This window comes from Melozone crissalis, unplaced genomic scaffold (assembly GCF_028551555.1).
Source record: "Melozone crissalis strain CALT ecotype California unplaced genomic scaffold, PUWL_Pcris_2 ptg000009l_1, whole genome shotgun sequence".
Classification (NCBI taxonomy): Eukaryota; Metazoa; Chordata; class Aves; order Passeriformes; family Passerellidae; genus Melozone; species Melozone crissalis.
In genome coordinates, this window is record NW_026535787.1 from 2,198,584 (window position 1) to 2,223,879 (window position 25,296).

The following is a 25,296-nucleotide window of genomic DNA, read 5'->3' on the forward strand; positions in this document are numbered from 1 at the left end:
TTATTGCTCCAGGTATGTTGTCTTTGTGTCTGCTGGACACGGACAGGGAATATTAATGCAGTGTGTCCCTGCATGCATGGGTGTTCCTGGAGTCCCTCATTAGCCGTGCAGCTGCTGCTGTGTTATCTTATCTCAGCGTTTATTGCCAACCCCTGCCCTGAACAGAGCCACAGCCATGATTTATGTTGGCTGGAGTAGTTGGGATTCACTTGTGCTTTTGTTAGTGACACACCTGTCCTTAAATTAAAAACCAGGTAACAGCAGTTATTTGGTTGTGTGGTACTGATTCATTATGCTGCATTTTTCATGTTGCTGGGGGAAAGTGAGGGGAGATATCCACATAAAAGTACCGAATTAAACCAAACAAGGTCAACCCAGAGCAGCTGTGGCTGCCCCTGGATCCCTGGCAGTGCCCAAGGCCAGGCTGGATGGGGCTTGGAGCAACCTGAGATAGTGGAAGGTGTCCCTGCCATGGCAGGGGGTTGGAACAGGATTATTGTTAAGGTCCGTGCCAACACCAACCATCCTGTGGTGTGAGGAGCAGGAAGGGCTCTGAGCTGTGTAAGCACTGCTCAGCAATAATGGGAACATCCCTGAGTTATCTGTGCCCGGAACTTTGTGTTCTCAGCACAAATCCCAGGCACAGCCGCTGTGCAGAAAATTAACTCCATCCCAGCCAAGCACTGTGAGCTGTCCCGTGGAACTGGGCAGGGCAGGACTTGGAGCTTCCTGGCACTCCAGAGCTGCACTGGGGTAGTTCCCTGGCAGCTTGGAAAGGTCATGGCAGTCAGGAGAGCTTCCTGATGGCTGCAGGAAGGCAAATACTGGACTCATTTTCAAAGGCTGCCGGCAAGAGGATCTGGGAACAGAGGCTTTACCTTAATTCCTGGGTCAATACACAGAAAACCTCCTGGAAACAAATTTTGAGCCTTCTTTTCCATTCCTTGAAGGGGCTTAAAGGTGATTTGGAGCAGCCAGCATGGACTCCCAAGGGCAGAAGGTGCTTGATGGGCTTTTGGGAAAGCTGGCAGTGCCTGTGCTGTACGTGGTGGCACAGTCCTGCAGCGCCTTCAGAGCCACTCTGGGGACACATGGAGTGATAGCTGGCTGGAAAGTTGGCTGGGCTCCCCAAACCTGAGTGGTGGGGAGCAGTGCCAGGTGCAGCTGGAATCCCTCTGAGCTCGGTGGGTCAGTGCTGCTCCATGGCTCCAGGCACAGCCGGGATGGGGCATGGGGCTCTTGGCAACTTGGAGGAGTTAAACTGGGGAGAACAGTGACCAGGGGCTGGCATGAACCTCTGCAAGGTCAGCAAAGCAATCCCAAACTCAGGGGCATCCCAGCCCTGAGCAGCAGGCCAGGCTGCGACTCCAGGCTGGAATTTCAGTGCTGTCCTGGGCATGTCTGCACCATTAAAGAGATTGGTCAGGAGTGATTTGTGGGCAGTAATTCCTAAATTTCATCTTTATCCTGCCAGCAGTAATGCAATATGCTTATTTATTCCCTGTGCCCCACTAAAAATCATTCAAAACCATTTCAAGTCTGGGATGCTTTAAAAAGAAGGCAAGGAGGAATAGATACAAAGGAAATCAACAATATTTGGGGTTGATTAAAGCTGATGGAGTGGTTTTTGTCACTGAGACAAAACCAGCTGCTCCCCTTTTTCTTTTATTTTCTTTTTTAATAATGAGAGCTGTCTGTTTTCATGTTTTTAATGGAAAATTTTTGAGTGAGTGTATACTACAAAAAATCAGGATAGTATTACTTTGGACATGATTTCACACTGAGTGTGTGTACTCCCAGTGTACATTATAAGCACAAGTTGTAAAGTCATATTTTTCCACTGCTCTGTGTTCTAGCTGTCAGGAATTATCCTTGATCTGCTTTCTGGGAAGCTTGAAATTTTTGGGTATTTCAAAATTCACTGATTCATCTTCTCGAGTGGTGCTGGATTGAGTCAGTTTTAACCCAGCTGCAATGTGCTCTGCAATTCTTAGGGAGATTTACTTTGGGAATTTTTGATGGGGTGAATTTCAGGTCAAGGTCAGTCAAAAGGTGTTTCTCTTTAGCCTAATTTTTTGGGTCTTTTGGGTGTGATATTTATCTGTTTTCTGAGGCTTTGTATTAATTGTAAGGATTTAAAAATTTTCATTAAAATTTTCAAACAATTAGTCTGAATGTTGATAGCCAAAAAACCCACAAACACAAGCTGCTGGTGTCAGGTGAGCTGTATGAATTTTCCAGTTAATACCTTGGCTTTTTGATCATTATCATCATCTTGCATGAGAAATTGTTCCAAATGGGATTCAGGCCTTGCCTGGTTCCTTGTTGAATTTCTCAGCCTTTGAATAGAAATACATTCACAGGTGCAAATTTAGCCTCTTCTTTTATTCAGGAGCCCTGAACATGAAGTGTGTGTTTACGTTTTTGCATAGCTCTGCATGGAATTAAATTTTTATACAGTGACTAATTCACCTGCTGGTTTTCAGGGTGTCACTGGGTTTAACTTTCTGCTGTGCAAGCTGTGACTTTGATCTTCAGATTTGTACAACTGCACAATATTGGCAGATGGAACATTGTCCTGTAAAACACTGATGTGTATTTTAATGTTCTTGTATTGATTTTTCATGAAGGTGTGAGCTTTACACATTTCCAGCCCAAGTGGACATCCATGAAATAATTAAACCCATCTGTTTCTCCTGTTTCCCTGTAGGAAAACTTAATGAAATATGATTCTCCACTGACCTGACTCCTTAATTCACGTTGTTATGCTCTTCTACAATGGGAATATAAAAAGAAACCTCAGTATTTCATAGCATCTGTTGCCTTTAATGGGTATGAGTGATGGAAATACATGCCAGTGGTTGAAATTTGGGGTTGGGAATTTGCAGTAAGGGCTCAACACTAGAAAAAGTGTTACTAGCAATGTGGGGATAGCAGGAAGAGAAGTTTTCTTTCTCCTGCTCTGTTAGAATTCCCTCATCTCAGAGACTGAGTGAAAATGGGGAGAAGGGAATAAATGTATTGCATTAATGTTGATAGGATAAACAAGATACTTAGGAATTGCTGTCCTCAAACTAAAATGCCTTTTTGGGGAGTGCAGTTATGGTGTTTCCTGCACTTAGTTAATGGTTACTTTAAGAAAAAGGTGTAAAAGTAAGTATTAACGGTCCCTAGTTTAAAAAACCACGAAATAATGTTCCTGCTTTCTTGCAGACTCACTAACTCATGTTGTAAAAAGTTACCAGTAGTTAGAGAACATTTTATTACTTCGTGGAAACAAATGTTTCCTTATATGAATGGATTTGAAAGCCCATCCTGAAGGGCAATAAGGTTGAGACAATCCCAGCTTTGCACATAAAATCTGGACACACACGTCAAAGTTTTCACAGTGCCCAAGTTAAGAAACTATGATGCATTTATTAGTCAGAATTCCCTTTTCCCCTGCTCAGAATAATTTTCTCCTGGGAAATGTGTTGCCTTCAGTCTCCCCTTCCATCCTGTTTTGTAATCCATTCACAGTTGTCACACAGGGGTTGCTGTTTGAGCTGTCCCAAGGCTCAGAGCGGCTTTGTGCTGGTCCAGGGCAGGGAAGCGCAGCCCCAAAGGCACAGGGAGCACCAAGGAATGCAGGCAGCTGATCCCAGCAGCCTTTCCATGCTGAACCTCCTTCTTCATCCAGCAAAGCAAATTTAGATATTGCATACAGCATCTTGCCAGCTACTTCCCCATTTCAAATACAGAACAAAATCTAAAACTGATATATTTCTCATAAGGAGGTGCTGCTGTACAGTCCATTCCTGCCAGAGCTTGTGGTTGATCCAATTCCAAGATTTCAGTTGGTTTTGGGAATCAGTTTGATTCCCATGTTATTTTGTAATTCTACACAAGGGTTGGTTGAATGTTTTTGTTTTTCCTTTCTGGTGCAGAACTTTTAATGTAGAAAATTTTGGGGGATATCTGGGGCTTCCTGCTTGTCATAGTCATTTTTTTGCAATTAATTTAAGAGGAATTTGGTTTGAATGGGGTGGGGAAAAAGCTCAGGTGAAATACACAACTTCATCTCCAGGTTTGGTGTAACTCAGCCCTGATTGAGATGCAGTTAGCTGAGAATTGGAAAATGTCTTTATTTAGCTAAATATTCCAAAGACTGGCACTTGTTTTCTTCTACCTCTTCAATATTGATAACACATTTTGGTTATTCCTTGGAGTTATTTGTGCAGTTCTTTGTAGTTCTGATAGAAAAGTGACCCTTTTCAGAGGAATATTGTGGTTTCTAGGTGTTTGCTAAACTGGGATATTGGATTTTGGAACAGGAGATGCTAAAAGAAATTGGGTTATAATATTAGCTGGAATACTTGGAATGCTTTATAAAGGAAATTCATTCACAGGCATCTCAGCTTCACTTGTTCCTGTCAAGGTGTTTCATATGGGAATCACAGAGCCCTTGGAACCCACCCGGGCTACACAGGGGGGATTTGGGAAGTTTAACTGCTGGAGCTGGAATTTGACCAGATCTCTTGGGCTGTCATTGGTCTGGGAAGAATTTTAAACAATCACAATGCATTTAAACTTTTGTTTTACATCCTGTTGGGGAAGCTGAGCCTGTAGCATGTGGATGGATACTCTTCTTGGATGAAATGGAGTAGGCAGGAATAAAAAAAGCCTGTCCAGACTCCTTTTTATTGAGTTAACTTAATTAGAGGATGTTCCTGAGGTGTAATTTTTTTTTTATTGGCGTGTCACCAGAGTTATTGTGTAACTAATTGAAATATAAATTAGATTTTTTTTTGTGCCTATGGTGTAGCCTTAAGCTGAGTAGTTTGTGGTGTAGCTTCAAGAAAATAACTCTGATCAAAATAAGTCTGAAGAAAATTAAGTAAGTCTGTCTAGATACATAAAGTCAAATCCTGTTCTGCGCTCCCAAATTCCTCCCTTGGCTGTACCACTGGAAAGCTGACGAGCTCTCATTAAGAAAATGCTATTTATGCCTGGGAACTGAGTAGTCCTGGGAACTGAGTTTGCCCAATAAAACTTGGACATTCAGCCATCACACATGTGAAGTCCACACACAGTCGTTGCTGGGCTACTGATGTGCACTTGTCAAACCATTTCCCTTTTTTGTTGCTGTTTCACTCTGCAGACTGTCCAGCAGAAGCTCCTTTTAAAGTAAATTATTGAATTTGTAGAGTTTTGCTCTCTGTGTTAATGGATTTTGACTAAATTATTGGATTTGGAGCGTTTTGCTTAATGTTCTAACTGAATTTCTTTGCTTTTCTTTCAGAGCATTCAGTCAGAAAAGAGCTGCAATTGAGAAAGAATATGCACAGGTAGGTTCTGGAATAATTTTTATAGCTGTGGCATTGTTCTGTTGGGATGATTTGTTAATCAGCAACTTACCATGGTGCATGCTTTGTTGATTTATCTTTCCATAAGTTACTTACCATGAAATGTGCTGAAGTTCTGAATGAGATTGATTTGTACAGGACTTAGGCCCATTCTGTATTTTCATGTATTTTGACTGGAGGAAGTTCTCAAGTACAGAAAACATTTTTAACATTTTTTCCCAATTGTTATAAAGTCAAACTCCATGTGGTTTTCTCAGAAGTCAGTGTGAAATCTGAGTGAAAGGTAAAATCAGGTCAATTAGAGGGAGAGGAAATGTTCTGGCTTACTCGATCCAAAATAAATTTAAATTCGCATTCTTCAGTAAGAGCAGCTTCCCATTCATCTGAAATAAAAGCGGATTTGGCCTCATGCTTGTGATAGGGAGTGGAATGAATTTTGATTTGTTTGTGAGAAAAGAGGGAGGATTGCTTTTTCTCCCCCAGTCCAAAATTAGAAAGCATCTAATAAGGGGCAGCTGCCTGTTTAATTTACAGTAAAGGCTCTTGGAGCTTAAGTCCAAGTACAACAGATTAAAAATACATTAATTTATTTTAAAATAGATTAAAGGTAGAATAAAATCCAAGGGAGTGAGCTGGTGGAGCTCAGTGTGCCATAAATCCAACTGGAGACGTGCCTGACGTGGAATGTGAGAACACAAGCTGTCACCAGGCTGCTTCCAAGTGCAGTTTGTAGGATGTCATGTTCAACATCCTTCCAGTCCCCAGTGCTGCATCACCCCCAAAATACACAGAGCACGCTTGTTCTGGGGCCAGGCTCCACTGTCAGTGGGGAAAAGATGATTCCTGTGCCTGTGATGGATGGGTTTTAGTGCTGGGTTTTCTGCATGTCTTCTCAGCCTAAAACCCATCTGAAAACCCTTCCTGCACCACGTGGAATTTGTGCTGAATTAAGCCCCCTCACTGACAACAGTGCCACAAGTTATTGGTGCTCCCATTCTTCCTCCAGATATGAGTTTATTTTGGCAAGTATCAATTCCATTGGCAGTTGTATTAAATTTGATTAAACACCTGAATTTTCCAGTGATGGAGCCTCCTGAAACTGAGGTTTAAAATGTGTTCCTGAGTGATATTTTTTAAATGATGCAGAAAATGTAACACCAGTTCTTAATGCATTTATCCATTAGACGCTGGGAATGTCTTTTATATGCAGAGACACAACAGTCACTGCATTTAGGGAATAGTCCTGATAAGTTGGAAAAATAATTACACTGCGCTTCGGAAAGCTCCGACCTAACAACTGAGGCTTTCAGCTCCTTGGATTGAAACCCCCCAGCTCTGCAGCAATGCAGCTGCAGCATTTGAGAGCCACTGAATAGCTGTTCCTGTGAATGAAGTCTTGTGGGATCGCTTCCTTGGGTTGCTGATAAGTGCACAGCTCCAAAACAATGTTGGATGCTTCTTCTAAAAGGATTTCTGTTTTGGAGGTGGTAATAAAATTTCACATAAAGCCTTTTGGGGAGAGAAGTTGTGCTCCAAATAAATGGGAAGTTGCATTCATCAGCAGTGGGATATTCCTTTTAAACCAGTTCTAAAGGGAGCTGGAAATGCTCAGTGGTTTATGAAGCCAGATTTCTAAACCTTTTCACAGATTCTCTCCAAATGCCTCTTGTCACCTTAGGGAATTTGGAATATTCTGACATCTGACTTTTTTTTGGCAAGTGAGAAGCAGTGCAAGGGTGGCCAATGAAAATCAGTTTCCCAGAACTGAAGGCTTTGTTGGTTTAAAAAAAAAATTGTAGGTTGGTGCCCTGCACTTGGGTGCCAAGTTTCTAAACACAGAGTGCTTTTGTTGGGAGCAGGAGAACCTGTCCAAAGGCAAGTGAAACACCCCAGCCCAGTGTTTATAACTTGCCCCTAATTACATGGTAAGTGGTGCAAATGTATGTGATGAATTACAGGGCCTGGATTTAAATTTCCCTGCTCTTATTTTGTCCAGGATTTTTTGCCTTGTGTTTTCACCTGTTGCCTTTGAAGGTTTTTGGAGCTGTTTTTTTGCTTATTGCCCATCTCCGGTGGGTTCTTACCTGGTTTTTCTAGGCTGTGCTGCGGTATAAATGGGAGAAGGATCCAGTGTTTCAGCAATTCTGCAGTTTTCTAGTGATCAGTTGGGATTCTGCACTCAGCTCTTCCACTTTTATTTTTGGTCCTGCATTATTTAATATATGCTTAGAGGGTTACCTTAATATTCAGAAATGAGAGCTCAAAAAGGTTCTCATTTCCCATTAACAGTATGCCTGCTAATAGCATTTAAATTGCAATTTTATATTGTTATTATTAGCTATTCTCCATGATTAATAAGCTACCTGAAATCAGTGCCTGAGAATACTCATATGGTGAAAAAACAGTTTACTGAATGTGTGCTTTTGCTGCTACCTACAAAAAAACCGTTTTACCCAGCATGTTTAATAGGTAAAATGTTGGTTTTTTGGGGGTTTTTCTTGAGATTATAAATACATTTCTGCTGCATTTACTATTATTTCACACTTTTAACTCGGGAGACCAGTCTCTCACAGTCTGGGAACACACAGATGACCTTCCTTGTCATGTTTTGGTTTTGCTTGATGTTTCATTATCGTTGTTTCAGAGTAAAACGTGACTCCAGGCAATCAGCATGGCCTGGCCCCTTGGAATTTGCAAGTAACCTCAAGGAGGTTGAGTTTCCCTGCATGCTAATGAGTTTCTAATTGTAGTACCTCAACCAAAGGCACTGATGTTCCACAAAAAAGGTGGGAGAGCCCATTCCCTGAGCTACATTTCAAGTAGAAGCGTCTGTTCAGTTTTTCTTTTTTAAAGAGGCAGTAATTGTTAGGATTTTTTTCTCCTCTCTGTGTTTTTCAGAGGTTAAATTAACAATGAAGAGCTGTGGGTGCTCAGTAGAACCGGCTTATCTGTCATCAGGAGGGGACAGGGCACTCGGTGTTGATTGCTGTGGCACTGAGAAACTTCATGCATTTAAAACATGTTCAGATGTGGAGAAAAGAGAATTTAATGTAGTTTACAGCCACAGAGTCCTGTTGGCAGCTGCTGATATCCATGGCAGTGGTCAGGAGAGGAGCCTTAAATAAGATGAAATGGATGTGAGAGGGAAAAGCAGCTGGAGTGGAGTGAGAGGAGCAGGAAAGGTGGGGAGGTGGATGTAAGCAGACACCGTGGTCACCCTTACCCATTTCCCTCACCCTGTGTCTCACCAGACCTAGAAAACGCACTCATTTCAGAATACATGCATTAATATTTCCTAAAAAATTACAATATTGCTATGGCAGTTTTTGTCAGTATAATGTCTGCATGTGTATACATAATATATAAAGCAGATACATAACATGATTTATTTTATATCTTTATATATATATATTTTATATATAATTTATTTATGTATTTGCTAGAATGTACTGGTTTTCCATCGTTTAAAAGCAAAAGAGGAGCTGACCATTTTTTTTACCATGTTCTAACAAGGTGCCAAGTTGTCCAAAACTTTGAACAATTTTTCAGAGGATTAAATCGTAACGGTTAAAATCAGACATTTCCACCATGTCTAGTAACTTCTGCCGTGGCTTGTTTTTTTCCTTTGCTGTTCTTTATCATGTATTCCGACACTTTGTGAAAATTAACTTTATCATGTGAAGATTGGCAATGTGATGGTATTTCCCTCGTAAGGAATGAGAGAAAGTGAGTGAATTTTAGCTGGAATACCACAATTCTCTGATAGAATGGATACTAAACTTTTGAAAATACACTGGTTTATTGGAGTATAGCAGCAAAAGGATGGCAGACACTGCTCAGGAACAGCTGGGATATTTGGGAATGGTGCTGGGGAGCTCTGTAAATAGAACCCCGGTTACCTGGGTTCATTCCTACATCCCACCGGGCAAAACAGCTGCAGCCTGGCAAACACAGCCTTAAACAGGCTTGGAATACAAAACAAGAATCCCAGGGAGAAGCCAGTTCTTTCCTCTGCCTCCGAGCCACGGAACCCCTGGAGCGGCAGGAAAAAATAACTAAATAACTGGAGGTACCTGCCCTGCAAAGGCAGCGAGCAGCTTTCCATGAGATCACTGCCTGCAGCCTGGGCAGAGTGGGCTGGCGTTGTTCATCCCAAAGGATGCGGGAGGTTGCTGTGGGAGAGCAGGAAGAGATTGTGGATTTTAAGGGTGGGTCCCCGACCTGGGGACAAACAAGGAGCAGCCATCGTGGGTTGACTCCTCAGGAGCTGTTTTGTTAACAGATGAACTTAAGTTACTTGTTTCTTCCTGTGAGGGTGATGTTAGCGTTGCTGCAGTGCTAAACCTCCCTCTAGAGTATTTCTGTATTATTTGAGACATTGTGTTGGTTTTGTTTTGTGGTGAAATTGATGACTTTTGTAGTCATCAATTTTAGTAATTTAAAAATTTAGTAATTTTAGTAATTTAAAAAAATTTGGGAAATCAGGTTTTGTGTGTGTATGGAAGATGTGTTTTTAAGACTAAGGACACTTCATCTTTTAGGGAATTGGGATCTTCCAGATCCTGTGATGAGAGTTTAGTCTGTAATTAGCCCACATGCAGAAACTAGGTTGGTTTTTCTTTTATCTCAGGCTTATCTTTGGAAGGGATTTAGCTGTCATTCTGTGATTTCTCTGCAGAGAAACTTTCACTTGTACTACATGAGTGGATTATGTTGAAATTCCCATCCTGGGTATCCTGAGCTGAATGGCTGCTGGATCTGGATATATTTGATAGCAATTAATTTGAAAGACAACAAATTGCTTTGAAACCCATCTGTGTATTTATTATATTTTCAAACTTTCTGTAGGAAACAGTAGGAAAAACTCAGAGTGAAATCTTTTTCCAGGAATGAGCTCACTGAGTGTCTGCAAGCGCTGCTTTGTGTCTGTTTCAAAAGACAGGCAAAATATTCCAAAACCAACCAAACAAACCCAGCCTGTAAGGAGTGACCTTGGAGACCTGAGGTGCTCCATGTGCACCACTCAGAAGTGTGGCAGGGCTTTGAGGTGCCTTCTTACTACTTTATTGGTAGTGTTGCAAACAATTTTAGCAGTGTTGGTTTAATTGCGTATGAAAACCATGGTTCTGTCCGCCACTGCTGGGAGATGTTCTTCCTGAAGGAGACTTTGTGCTGGTTTTTATCCATAAAGTTCTATTTTTTCCCAGTGGTGGCTGTGTGAATGTGGCACCTCTTTCTCTTAGCAGAGTTCATTTCTTACCTGTGCAGAGAGGACAGCTACTGAAATCCTGCAATCCAAGGTCTGACTTGGACATCCCACCTTTCCTGCTGTAGGAATTTCTATAGGAGAAGGCAGCAGACCCAGGGAATCTCCGTGTGTGATTTTATTTTGGATGTTGCTGCCTGAAGCTTGGTTGGCACATCTGCTTGGGGGAGTGGGAAAAGCTGTATCCAAGAAACCTCTGGATCCAATAGCAAAAATGCCAGAGCCATTCAGGCCTATTCCTGCACTGAGTGGTGTTTCCCTATGGATCCTTAGGGCTGTGAGGCTCCTCTTTTTCCTTCCTTTGGAATCTTGCTGTGGTTGATCCCGTCTGTCACAGACAACCGTGTCAGGCAGGTTTGTTTGTAAACAAACTGTGCTGCTTTCCATGGCCTTCCTCCTGCTCTTCCATGGACCCTGCAAACCAGGGAGGGTGGGGAGCCCTCAGAAGGGGCTGATGCTTGCTTGGAGATGATGTCTTTTGTTGATAGCCATGAATTGGTCCCTGGCAGGGCGGGCAGGCCCTGGCACTGCCCAGAGCAGCTGTGGCTGCCCCTGGATCCCTGGAAATATCCAAGGCCAGGCTGGACAGGGCTTGGATCAACCTGGGATAGTGGAAGGTGTCCCTGCCCATGGCACTGAATGATCTTCAGGGTTCCCTTCTAACCCAAGCCATTCTGGGATTCTGTGACTTAACTTAGGATATTTCTTTTGGATAACCACTGCTGTTTTCTAAACGAGCTTTGGATTCATTAGGTAAAAAAACTCAGAGTAAGACCTGTGTTTCAACCTGGCTTATGAGCACTTTAAGTCTTTGTTCCTTGCCATATCCTTGAAAAATCTCATGTTTGGTGTGGAATGCCTGTGATTTCAGATACACCTGGAACCTGGGCTGTTTTGATAGTCTGTTTTAAATCTCAGCACTGCTAACTTTCCATTTTCTGGGAGAGGATTCCAAGTGCCCACACTTCCCACTCCCAGCGTGGCGTGGAGATCATGCATATTGATGGCCCGGTTTGGTCCTTTCAGCCATGGTGGTGCACAATGCATCAGCAGAACTTGCAGCTTCCAGAAAGAAAACACCTGCCTGGTACCACCTTTGGATTATGTTCTCCATTCAAAGCACTGGGATATCCATAAGCAGGGCAGGAAAATGAAGTGTGGGACCCCGTGGCTATTCAGGCCATTCTTCCCAAAAAACCATGGAGAATCAGTGGCCATGAAGGCCACAAAGACTGAGCTGCTCCATTTCATAAATGGTTAGGAACACTATTGTGAATTTTAGAATAACTTGTAGAGACAAGTTTGACAAATCAGATGTTATAATGGGATTATTGATACTATTCTGCACTTGTCACAGTTCAACCTCTTAGTGCACGTTTCCCTTTTTTCCCCCAAACAAGCAGCTCTTTAGAATTCTCTGTATTAAATGTCCATTTAACATTTAATATAATATAGTTTGCCTGGAACAAAGACTGTGGGTCTGTGAGTGACATTCTAAACAATATTATCATTGACCTTCTCTTTTTATGTAGATTTTGCGTTCAGTTGTTCGTGTACTTTTCTGTCTCCAAAAAACACATGTCAGAACTTAAAGTGGGGGGGAAAGTGGGATGTCTGATTTTGGTCCTGTCTCACTGGTCGTTCTGTTTGAAGGAAAATGAAAATGCCCTACACTGTAGCATTTAAAAAGAATTTTAAAAGGCAGCCTTTTAAAAATGCTAAGCTATCTGCTACAGTTTTTATGGAATTCTTTAGGTTAAAATAATATTTCTCTAAGAACAGAGGAGGACTGTCAGCTTCTATTTTCAGTGAAAATATCTAGTTCCTTATAAAGGGGCTGCTAAGCTTAGAATTACTCTATTCCTACAAAGAAAGCCCTTCATAAAGAAACCCCATTTTTGCTGAACTGATGCAGGCAAGTTTCTCTGAGCCTGCTTTTAGCCGGTATTTTTCTTTCCGATTACTGCGCTCAGAAGCATCCAGGGCCTGGAATGTGGATCCTTGTAAGTGGTTCTGCTTGCAGATGAAAAACTTCATTCTTCAGAGCTGCTCTTTGCTTGGCCATGCAGCCCCAGCAGTGCGCCAGGCAGCGGATCCTGCAGCCTGTGGGGTTATCCATGAGTTCCTTCTGTTTTTCCTCTGCTGCCTCGGTTTTTCTCAAGCTGCCCCAGTGTTTCAGTTCTTTCCTAACACATCCAGCCCTTCAGTCTCCCTTCCCAGCAGCTGCTTTTCTTTTTCCTGGGATTCCAGAGGGCAGGCAAGTCACAACCCAAGGCTTTCAAAATATGCACAGTGGAAACTTTGGGCCTCTGAAGTAGCAGCAGCGCTGAGTCATGAGTCCGTGCCAGCCAAGGCTGCTCCACCTCTCTTTGGGCTCCTTTTCCATCTCTTTCCTTGTATCTTGTCCTGGGAATTCAATACTCTTTAATTTCCTAGCTCTGCACAGCTCATACACATCTCAGAGTTCTTTGGGTGCAGGAGATTCCTGTTCCAACCTCCTTAACCAAGCTGTATTTTGGTGAGGCCCCTATCGCTCTGAAACTTGGCAAATCTTTAAACATCTTGGTTCCCAAACTGCATCCCTCAGGAAATACATGTCATTGTTCTCAGAGAGAGCCCAGGCCTTGCCTGAGCCACCTCCTTGGCTTTTTTCCCTGCTCCATTTCCCAGTGCCCTGGCAATGGTGGTGCCGTGCTCTCCTCCCAGCTTTTGGTTGGTGTCAGTTCCTCAGGAGATGCATCCTGGTTTGCTGGACATGACTCTGCAGGGATCTACAAGCAGTCACTACACCCAGGAACGCTCTGGGTGTGGCTTTGGGGGTGTTTGTTTGGGGATTTTTAAATCCCTAAAGCTTCGAGCTTAGAAGGCAAATATTTGGTGCATGAACATCATCCCTTGTATTTTCTAGTGGGCCATAAACAACTCAGAAGCTGTTTTTCTCTCAACTTTCTTTTGCTTTTATTTGCATTTTTGCACCTTCTCTGTTAGCCCTGCATTTGTTCTGGAGCCATCAATTGAAAAAAAAAATCCTTTGTATCCAACATAACTCTGCCTCTATACCCAATAATGTGTACCTTCCCTGTTACAATCAAAAAACTATAAATTAGGTTAAAGCAGAAATCACTGTTTTGCCTGAAAATGGTACTCAGGACAATGTAATTAAAAAGAAAATTTTTATTATTATAGTAAGAAAAATTAGAAGAAAATTTATAGATTAAAAAAAACCCATGTAGAAATTAAAGTATGGGCAATGTCATTCTTTGTAGAGTTCAGTTGGTTAATTCAGCTGATTAAATTTTCTCCAATTCAGTTGGTTCAGGTGGTTGTCAAATGTTGGGCACACAGAGGTAATTCATAGGAGATAGTGTTCCTTTTTTCTCTGGGATTTTGAAAAACGGTTTGATTGCACCTCCTGCACAGTAACTAAAGTGGGTTTTGGCTATGTGTGACTTTATTTCAAGTAGTGACATTTCTGAAAAGTTATTCTTCCTTTTCTGTGTCTCAGACCTTAATTTTACTGTTGAAAAGGTCTCCACTGGTTAAATAAATTTAAAAAAAAAGGGAGAAGAGCTCATTTTATTTACTGTTCAATCATTAAACACCTAAAGTTGTGTTCACATTGTAAAAAGGATTGAACATGGGTTTGCAGGAGCAGCCTGTCATCCTTTCCATCCCAGAGCAATCCCCACCCCCAGGGATCCAGGTTTCATGTTGGGCCCTCAGGAGTTCATTAGAGGGATGCAAGGAAAACTGGGCAGAGCTTCTTGGCTGCTGAAGCTGTTTATCTTAGGGGATTATTTAAAGGGTAAAGTAGATGTGTTCTTAACTGTTTTTAAAAACTATACTCCCTTCTTCCTCTTTCCAGCCTTGGAAGTTGGCTTTCAGACCTGGACAAACCAGGATGTGTTGACAGCTCAAAAAACCCCCAAAAAACCAAACCAACAGAGAATGTTTAAATCAAATCTCCCCTAAATGATTATTCAGTGTCAGACCCTGCATCCACAGTGGGTGACTTGTTCCGTTTTATACAGAAAAAGGCCTTTAGCCAGCTTTCACTCCCAAAAAAAAGGAGGGAGAAAGCAAAGCCATCAACTTTTAGATGCTAGGGATTATTTCTGAGAGTTCTCCAAACTGCTGCCTCAAACATTTATTGTTCTGTTTCGTGGTGTGTGTGGCCAGCAGTGGAGCTCACTGGAGCTTATTCCCTTCCACATCATGTTAGAAGGAATAAATAGCAATATTTGAACATCTTGGTGCTTTAGATAAGGAAAAATGCTTGTCCAGCTGGATTCTGGAAAACTGTAGGTGGCTGGCATCCCATATAGATGATGGGCTCCACTTGATTACTACTGGATTGGTGCTATTTTATTTTAGTAGTGTTTGGTTGTTACTCATTAAGTTACTTATTAATCAGTTTTCTGGTTTTTTTCCATGGAAGATAAAATAAGCCAGTGCAACAAGTTGTAGATTTTGAGATTTCCATATGTTTAAAAATCAATTAATTTCTGTTTCATTGAGAAAACATTTTAAAATTTGATGGGGAAGTTAATGACATTAACATCAGTAAACACACAGGAGGGGAAAATCCAGTGTAGGTATAGTGCAGGAACAGAACCTTAACGTAGATTTACATTTTAATTTATATATTTTTTTATATCTTTACATATATATATATATGTAAAGCATTCTTTTCAGTCACCAGAATTGTGTTGCTGATGGCACAGAGTTATTCCTGCTATCCCTTGTTTAATTTTCAGTATTACTCCATATTTTCTGCTAGGCAGATATCCTGCCTGCTGCTCATTTCTTTAGCAATATACTCTGCACTGCCTTTTGCAGTTTAAAGGGTTGTTTGTCGTATTTTCAACAAAAATAAAAGCATATTTCATACTGGTTGCAAACAGAAACTAATTGAGTAGGAGGAAGCCTACAGATTCATGAAAAAACCATCTCAGCACTGGTTTTCTTAGCTCTGCTTGTGTCCAAATATGGCTCAGGGCTTTTTTTTTACCTTCACAAACCATAAAGAGGTAATTTTTTAAAAAATAAAAATACCGAGGGCTAGTTACATTTTTTGAGATGTGAAGTTTGTGAGCTCCTGGTTTTCCTGGATTTATTTCTGTTCAGGATGCCAGATAGATCTGTGTTTGCTCTTTGATTGTCTATCCAAATAGGCTGGCCAAAAATTTGCATTTTTCCTATCACATGGGGTTTTCTTGTATTTATAGCAGCATCTTGAAAGATATTTGCTGTCTCGTGTTGGTTTTCTGGTTTTGTTTAGAGAAATTTTTTGTCTGATAATTTATGTTCACCTAAGGTAGAGCAAAGCATCTCTATGAATGCCCTCCAGTAAATGTGGTTGGGAGTGCAATTTGTAAGCAGGATATTTTTTCTATGTTCATAAAAGTGAATAATGCAGATAATACACTGCCTACCTTTTAAAAAAGAGTTTTCAATTATACAGCTATTACCAGGTGTAATGATGCCAAAATTGTTTATTTTTATATAAGAATAATAATATAAGCTCTTAAATATAATAAAGGGGTTGTGGAGAGTCATAAACAGCTGGAATACATCAAAATGTTTGTTTTTGATTATTCTTGTAGCCTCCAGGTTGTGTGTTAAACCTTTAGGAAGCAAAATCCTGTCATATAACAAAATCTGGAAATGTGATCCAGGGTGCAGGCAGCTCCTGGGAAGTCTCCTGCAGAAGGGTTTTGGTTGAGGGTTCCACCAATAATTCTTAGAAATACCTTGGAGAAATACTGAGATGTTGCTAAAATTGCATCCTGCCACTTTTTTTTTTTCCCTGCAAAGAGTTCTCTCCTTGTTCCATAGGCAAAGAACAAAAAACATACAGAATATTGAATATATGTGGTAGAAATATATCTTCTTTTCCTCCAAATAACAAAGAATTTGGTGATCCTTGTGATTCCAAACACCCAGTATTCTATGATGCAAGATTTAAAAAATTGTGATTTTTGACTTCAAAGTTGATTTCCTCTGTAGCAATAATTGCACACCAATAAATGGTGAAAATTGTGGGGTTGGGATGGGTGGGTTGTGCTTATTTTTCTAGCAGTAAGTCTTGTCACCAGCTTCATGGTGACCTTCATGCTTGTACTCCTTAGTTGGTTAAAACTTCTTTCTAGGGAAATATCCATGAGAAAAAGGGTTTTTGCTGTCTGTTAGTAAATTGAGCTCCTGAATCTTAAAAAAAACCCACCCTCACACTACATATTTTGCAAGTTCATATGGCTTATCTACTGGTTTTGTTTGGGTTTTTCCCCCATGTGTGTCAGGCACAAAGAAATGAGGCACAGAACTTGTGAAGGAGAAATGCTGCAAACAACCTTGTGGGAAATAATTTCAGTTCCTAAAATGTGTGTTCTTCTTGGGAAGCCACAGAGCTGAACTGAGGCTCAGCTTCCAAATGCAGATATTGAATGTCTCTAAATTTGAGTCATATCTTTAAAAATAAAATACTCTCTGCTCCACAAAAAATTCTTTTCACTCAGCAGTGATGTTTTCCTCTCTAAGTTGTAAAATTCCACCAGCTGCAATCCTGCCAGGGTTGTATATAACAGGAATAAACAGATTTACTCTTTCAGGCACTCTGTGATGCCGTGTTTGAGAGTCTCTCCCTGATCATTCCTGCAGTTGATGCAGGTTCAGGAGCGTGGAATGTTTGCTGATTCATGGCAGGATTAGGATGTGCTGAGGAAGCACTGCTGGAATTTGGCCTTGCAGGGATGGGGCCTGGCTGCTGATGGAATCAGCCTCTGGGAATTCTGCTGCTCTGATGCATTCACAGCTTCGGGGTGTTTTATGTTGGCTTTTTGTTTCTCACAGCATCTAAAGCTTTAAGTGTTCCTCACATTTAAATAGCATTTTCCAGCAGAAATAATAGAACATCTGAGTGAGTGTATGTCCAAACCCATCCATAATTCTGATTTTCCTTTCCCTGAAAGCACAGTGGCAGCTCTTCTAGTGGTATCACTTGTATTGGTTCTCCTTACTCTGCTCAGATTTGTGAGGTTGAAATTCACTTTTTTCACCAAATTCAGGAGAGAATCCTCAGGAACTCGTTTGGCTGCTGCACTGAGTCGCTTGGCAGGTGGTTTTGTGGGATGTAAATCCCACTTCACCCAGGTTATCAGGGAGGCCATGCATCATTTTTGAAATGTCAGGTGTTTAAATCCATCACCAGAGGCTCCTGATAAGTAAGATCAGAGATGTTTTTCCATCATTTAAAAATGAGCCAACCCAGCCTTGAAATAAAAAGAACTGGTAAATGCTTTAGCCGGCCTTTATTATCCCAGAAATGTTTGTACCTTGCACTGGTGTGTATCTGATGAGGATGTGTTTAATCAGCCCTCTTCTGAGTGCAGGAGATGTCCTTTTAACTTCTATATCTTCTTTTTGAAATAGGGCTTCACCCCAGGAATTGATGGATTATTGAGGTGTTAATGCTAAATTAATACTAAATAATTACTCAGGGAGAGCTTCCTCTCTGCTGAAGAAAGCACTTTGGTTTGCCAGCTGAGAAACTAAAATAAATAGCGATTGTACAGGATCAGAGTGCTCCATTGATTTGGGCTTTTTCTGTCTCAACTTTTTCAGTGTTTTCCCTCTCTAGCTGCACTGCCAGCTGTCTCCCCACTCCAAATTATACTGTCACCAGTTCTGTAAACACCAGGGAAAACCACTTTTATATTAAATTCCTTTCCCTGCTGAAGTGGTCGATGGAGCTGGTAACCAAGTTACTAAAGAATCAAAAGCAGAGGAGCTTTTAATTAAATATAATTTGGCAAGGTGCCCAGAAATTTCCCTGTCGTGGGAGTGGGGAATGACAAACAAAATGAGGAGCTGCCACTGCTGCCTTTCAGAGTGTCTGGAAGATGTATTTGCTTGGATGTGCACATCCACTACCAAGCAGCAATAAAAACAAAACCCCACAGAGCAGCTCCAGTGCCAAGGTGACCTTGTGCAAGCGGTTTTTGTAAGCTCAGGGTGAGGTGTGATCGCATTTCACAGGCGGCAGAGGAATGGGATGCAAACCCAAGTCCTGTGTGGTTTTAGAGTGTTGTTTAAAGGTGAGAAGCAATTCAGTGCCATGAATTGCCCCTCATTTACATCAATTCCACTTGATGCCACATTATTTTATAATTGTCCCTGCTTGCATGTGGGCTCATTAAATCATTCATGGGCTGCTGCTTAGGTGGGATTCTGGTAATGTGCTTTTAGTTTCTACGATTCCTGATTTTTTCAGAAAGCTTTGCCGTAGGTGATTCAGTTTTTGATCATCCCTGCCTTTTCTTGCCCACATAATGAATATCTCATGTTGATGGGTTCTGTGAATCCTGTTTTGCTGTGTTCAGTGTTGTGATTTCAGGTACATCTTCCCTGCCTTTAACCAGGACTATATTTGTTTTTAACCTCTAAATCTGCTTTTCTGGCTTCCTTTCCCAAACAAATTAGATTCTCATTTGGAAAAGAGGGAGATGATGTCATCTTTCTCAGTGATTTTTTTTTCCATATTTAATTTATGTTTTGATTCATTTTTGCCTCTATATTAGTGCCAGAATGGCTTTCTCAGTTGTCAAAGTCCTAAAATCCCTTATGTAGCAATGAGGTGACTCAAACTGAAATTTTCCAATATTTATGGAAATACTTGATACAGAGCATTTTTCTGTTTAATGTTTTACACTTAAACTCACTTGTTTGTGGAGCTCTAAAGTACCAAGCCCTTGTGTATTAACTTTCCACGAGGTTTTAGCTCACTTCTCTCAATCTCTTGCCCATTTTGCCCTCAGTGATATTTTCCTGTGCCCCTGATTTCTGCAGCTTCCTGGTCTCACCAATCTCTGATTTTCCCTGGTTATTGTGGGGGTTTATTTGTGTTCTAAGTGCTTCCAGGTAGGGAATGTTTCCTGCTGTGTTTGTACAGCACTATGTAAATTTGCAACAATATATAGATGTTTGCTAATGACCCAGCCCTGTGGAAGTTAGTAAGGCACTTCACACAGCATCGATGTGTTGTGTTCAGAAACACAGGGTTTATTTAAAGAAAATCAGGATTTTAAAAGGTTGGAGTGGAGAGATGAGCCCAGACTGCAAATTTGAAGCTTGCCCTGGGCTAAATAAAAGTTGTTTTTAAAAATCTATTATCCACCAATGCTGATTTAAATATGAATGCAGTTCACTTTGGTCCTGATTCTGTTTCAGATCTTTTTAAACCAGATTTCATTGGTTTTCCGTAGCAGAAATTTGCTCTTGATGTGTTTGCTTAAAACAGGACTTGAGAGAGCCCATCTGCACTCTGCAGGCTCTGTGTCAGCACTGGCTTCTTTTTGGCTCCAGGCATTCCCGTGAAGAGCATTTTCCTTTGCAAAACCATGGAATTTTAAACACACATTGGCCCGTGTGTAAAATACAGTACCAAATGAAGTTAGTTTTATTTTTTTCTGAGTGATCTATTTAATTTCCCTGCTTGATCTCAGTTTTAAAGCTTTATTCACATCTTTGTGTCTGGGATGAATTTGACTTGGCACACTGCAGTGTCTCTGTCTCCCAGGAGCAGCTGATAATTTACAATGAATTTCTTTTTCCTCTTCTCCCTATGACTTGTAGCAAAGGTTTTTCTCTGTAGAACTCTGAATAATATGCAAGAGCAAAAATATTTTAAGAATGAATAACTGAATTACCTGTGATGATTGGAAACTCAAACATGGCTCAGCTTGTAATGAGTCCAAAACTGTTATTTACCAGAACATCTTTGGTTTGCAGCAAGGAAACCTTTGAATAATGAATGGTGCCTCTATCTGTGTAGCTGTACAGAAAATATTGGGCTGGAGGCCTACAGTGAAACAGGGAGTTGACAAACGTGTGTTAATTATATGCTAAATGAATCATACAATTCTGTGTGAGAGAAGGAGAAAATGTGTTTTCTTTAAGGTATAGTAATGATGTAAATTTGAAGTTTGGAACTGACTTTTGAAAGATAATTTGTTATAATTTTTTATTAGTGCTTCCTTGTCCTGTGTTTTTAAGTGCCTGTTAATTTTTGGGAAGGCTGAGGCTGATGTGGGTGCCTGTAAGGGCCTGTGTGTGACTGGGCTGGTGACCCTGAGCTGGAGCCAGGACATGTCCCTGGCTGTGTACATCACCAGGTGTCCTTTAATCACCTGCATTTGTCAGGGAGCTAAAGGAGGAGTGGGAGGAACCTCTTTGTTACCATAAAATCATGGAATAGTTTGGGACCTTAAAGCTCATGGGCAGGGACACCTCCCATTATCCCAGGTGCTCCAAGCCCCTTCCATCCTGGTCTGGAACAATTCCAGGGATGGGGCTGCCGCAATTTCAGGGTGTACACCCAGTGATGTACCTGTGGGATGTTGAGAAACCCAGTCCTGAGAGAGAAAGTGAAAGCAGCATTGGTGGTGGGATTTCTGGTCATGGTTATGGGAATTTTGGACAGGAAAATGTCATGGGGAGAAGAGTACTAAAGCAGGCTGGGTTTGTTCCCCTTTTAGTGAACAGGGTTGTCTCTGTGCTCCTCTTTATATCCTAAATGCTTTTTGTCCTTCCGTCAATGTTGTGAATACCTGGAACAAAAGCCCAGTAATAATTAGTTTCTAAAATTGAGTAAATGAAGGAGCAGAACTTTCAGTGAAATCCAATTATGTACCGTCATATATTAAGCTGGTAGTGGTGTTCTCATATCCCAAAATCAATGGCATGCCCTACAGGCATGTTTTAATTAAAATAGGAAATACATATATTATGTTAGCCCTGCTAAAATAGTTAATTCTGAAGTTCCTGATTATTTCCCTGAACGAGTATAAAGTTCAGTCTCTGAATAAACCCCGTCCTCTGAAGGCTCAGTGAATTGCACCTGACAGTGAACAAGGACTGGCAATCCCGAGGGAGTTTGCAGTAAATCAGGGAATGTTCCTGGGGCTGTCCAAGGCTTCCTCTCTCCCAGAGTTACCTCCAGAGCTCCAGCGAGTGCTGGCAGCAGCAGAGCTGAGAGCAACCAAAAAAGTGTCAGGGATGAAGATCTACGATAAGCACAGATGGGAAGAGCCAGATACAGGAAAGAAAACAAAGCAGCCGGGGGGTGGAATTTTGTCCCTGGTGAAAGAAAAAGTGAATGGTGAGAAGCTGTGGAACAGCATAAAAAATGAGATTATGGCAATGGCTGCTCAGGTTTTGTGTTGCCAGGCCAAGACAAAGAAATAGAGGTGGGAAGTGCTAGAAATGGAAGGGGGGAAATTAAAAAAGAGATTGAAGAGATGGACCAGACAGTTGGTGTTGAAAATGGAAATACAGAAAAATGCCTGTCTGGGGTAAGAATGGTCAGAAGAGTGTGTGGAGAAAAACTGGGTTGTATGGCAGGGTAGGAGAAGTCTGAAGTGGAGCACTGGAATCAAAGATGTCAGTGCTGAAAGACAAATAATAATTGAGAACAAAATCACAGGGAGTGAAAGATATTTGCCCAGAAGCCAATAGATAAGCTGATCCCAGAGGAGATTCCTACAGGAGGCAGGGAGAGAGAACAGTGGAATGACTGGAAGTGCAAAGCACTCAGTGTCTTGGCAGAAAAAGGGAGAATCTGAATTCTGGCTGTCAGAGAAATCCTGGAGGAGTTCAAGCCGGGCAGGAGACATGATGAAGGCTGTGTGCATGTGATGATCACATGAGCAATTAGCCACAATTTATCTGTAAACTCTGTTGAATGAGGAAAAGTAACAACGTCACTGATAGAGGAGGATTTGACTAAATCACTTTAAAGCAATGTCAGAAACTGCCCAAGAAATTACTTTGAATTGAAGCTCAGTGGGAAGTTGTTGGGATCTGAATGGAAAAGAGGTGATGATGGAAATGAAGCCAAATATTCATCAACAGGGAAAACAAGGCATGTGGGCTTTGGAAACTTGCTTCAGGAGTTAGGGGATGTTGAGGTGAAGCAAAAAGGAGCATAAAAAAATAAGTTCTGAAACACTATGCTTGTAAAATTGTTAAAAAACCAAGGCAATTGCCTCCTATATGAACTTTTATCTTTACTGACTCCAGTTACAGGGTTGGAACAGAGTGAGAACCTGTGAAGCAAAGGAGCTGTTGGTCTTTAAATCTGGATTATCCCTAACATTGCTCCTGTAAGTTCTACACAACCAGCTTTGAGGCCCACTGTAAATTAGATGGACATGTCCTTTTTTGAGGAATAAGTGAAGATCTAAAATTGATTTAATTTTTATTTGAGCAGAGCTCAGATGATTATTTCTTATTTTAGTCTCCTGATACCAGCTGTAGAAAGCTGGTTCCTTTAGACTCAGAGTCACAGGCTGGAATGGGTTGGAAGGGAGCTTGAAGCTCATCCTGTCCCACCCCTGCCACGGGCACCTTCCTCTATCCCAGACTCCATCCAGCCTGGCCTTGGACACTTAGAGGGATCCAGATTTCTTCAGTAATACTGAGAATAAAGAATTCAGCAGACGAGCTGAATCCTCAGCCTGTGTAAAAGTCAGTGCTAATGGCTCAGGTTGCTCATCTGTGACAGCTTCTGACCCATTAATGCTGCTCTGCATCCATTTAGTACCTGGTGCTCTGTGGGAAGGGAAAGTCCTGCCCTTAGAATTAAAATTAGTCACGCCTAACTTATAATTAATGAAGTTGGAGGCTGCTGGTTACTTGGATCACAGTCATTTGCCTGTGGTCTTTTTTGTGTCCTACTGAATCCTGGGATTCAGTGGGACAGCAGAAGAAGAGCTGGGTTATCTACAGGAGTACTTAGGTGGAAAATTGGTATTTTGGAGAGGTGAAAAGCATTTGAGGTAAAAATGGATGATTCAAGCCATGGGCTTTGAAGGGCTGTGCTTGAAATGTAAGAAACATTCTAGTAGTTTTTAAGGATAAATTTTACATACTTTGGTAAAGTCTGTTAAAATGATTAATCCTGGAGGACTGAAGTGGAGCAAATTAATTGTCTGAGATTCCAGATTGGTATTTTACTTATTCTGTGACCAAGATGTGGAATCGGAGTAAGCTCAGCCAGAATCCAGGCTCCCAGATAAGCAGATCCTGCCCATCTTCCCCAAACTTCCCATTTGTGCCAGCGCTCCCTCTGGAGCGCTGCCTTCCAGCTGAAGGGGAGCTGCATCTCTCAGCTGCTTTGTCCTGACAGAACACAAGGAAAATGTCCAGTGGGATGAAGAATACATTTCCTGGGCTCTGAACTCGGGCTCTGACCCCTGCTATCCATGCTGCGCTCGGATCATTCCAGGCATCTCCCCGCTCGGCCAGGGGATGTGTTGCTATCTTCCGTTCACATTCCCTCCCTTCTTTCTCTTGGTTTGTTTTCCACATGACTGGGAAACAATTGCTTCTTCCACATGGAGCCCTTCTCCCATTCCTGGGAAAATAGCGGGGAATGGGGAGCATTTGCATAATCGTCTTTAGTGCTATTGTGGGCGGGCTTTGGATGCCGGCACGCAGTTGCAGACTGGCCACCTGTCCAGAACAAATGAACTTAGCTTTTGTATAACGTTATCTGCTTTTCCACAGTGTTATTTTTGCGTAATGAATAACTCGATTAAAATATTATAAGACCCCATCATTCAGTAAATGTTTGTGTTGGGTTTAAATCCCCCCTGGCAGGGGTGGGGAGGGGGACGGAGTTTCCTCTTCCTCTGTTAGCACAACTATATTTTCAAGCTGCCTCTGACATAGTTTTATAACTGCCTTTGTGAAATTATCCTCATGAATATTAATTAGGGGTGTGGGAAGGAAAAAAAAAAAAACCAGCCCCAAACCTCGAAATGATTTACATTCATCCTTGTATAAATGATAAATTAAGTGTTGTCTAATGTTTTCTAATGGTCCATTTCACCTATGTAAAACAATTAATTAAACAGTTGGCCTCTCAGGGAAGGAAGAAGAGGAGGGTGCTGAGGACACCACCCCTGCCAGGGCTGCAGCACGAGAATTAAGCTGGTTCACTGTTCACATATGTGACTTTTGCATGTCTCAGTGTTAGTCTTTGATCTCTTGGACTCCTGTGACTGAAATGAGAAAAAATTAATTCTAATTTCTGCTTCTGAAGGAAAAAAAAATAGCCAGTGTGTTCCTTTGTGCAGGTTAGGGGCTTTTGCCAGGCAAGGTGTGGGAAGGACAAACTCTGGGTGCCACATTTTATTGCACCTCAACCTTTGCCCCGCGACTGAGTTTCGATTGCTGTGTTATGAGAAAGCAAAACAAACCCTTCCATACTTTCTGTTGGCCATAAATAACATGTGGAGCTTAACCTGGACAGCAAGATTTCCATATTGCCCATTTTACTTTCGTGTTTGTATTTTTTATTGCCCATAGTAAAAAAACAACTGGCCAAAGTTTGGCCAAGTAAGCACTGCTAAATTATGACCCAGAAAGATAGGGATTTATTCTTCCCCTGCATTTCTCTTTCCCAGAGCAGTTAAAGCACATTATTATTATTTTGTTTGTGTTTTTGAACCCTTTCTCAGTTCCACAGTGGCCATGGCATTGCTGCTTTGCTGTTTGGTGGCAGCAGATAAGAGAGGGGAGTTTCTGTCAGTCAGCAATTGCAATTCCATTCCTGAGACAAGAACATCCACCATGGACATTGTCCTACCTTGTTTGGCTTCTGGCACATTCCTGGTGCACGTG

The 25,296-nt window shown here is 41.5% G+C and overlaps 1 protein-coding gene across 2 annotated transcripts in view; it reads left to right on the forward strand.

The window, feature by feature from the left end:
* FCHSD2 (FCH and double SH3 domains 2) overlaps nt 1-25,296 on the forward strand; it is a 120,318-nt gene that overhangs the window by 20,253 nt on the left and 74,769 nt on the right. For both annotated transcript variants that reach the window (XM_054270263.1, XM_054270264.1), the window contains exon 3: nt 5,282-5,327. In XM_054270263.1, the coding sequence (XP_054126238.1) occupies nt 5,282-5,327 (46 nt within the window). The remainder of the gene's footprint in view (nt 1-5,281; nt 5,328-25,296) is intronic.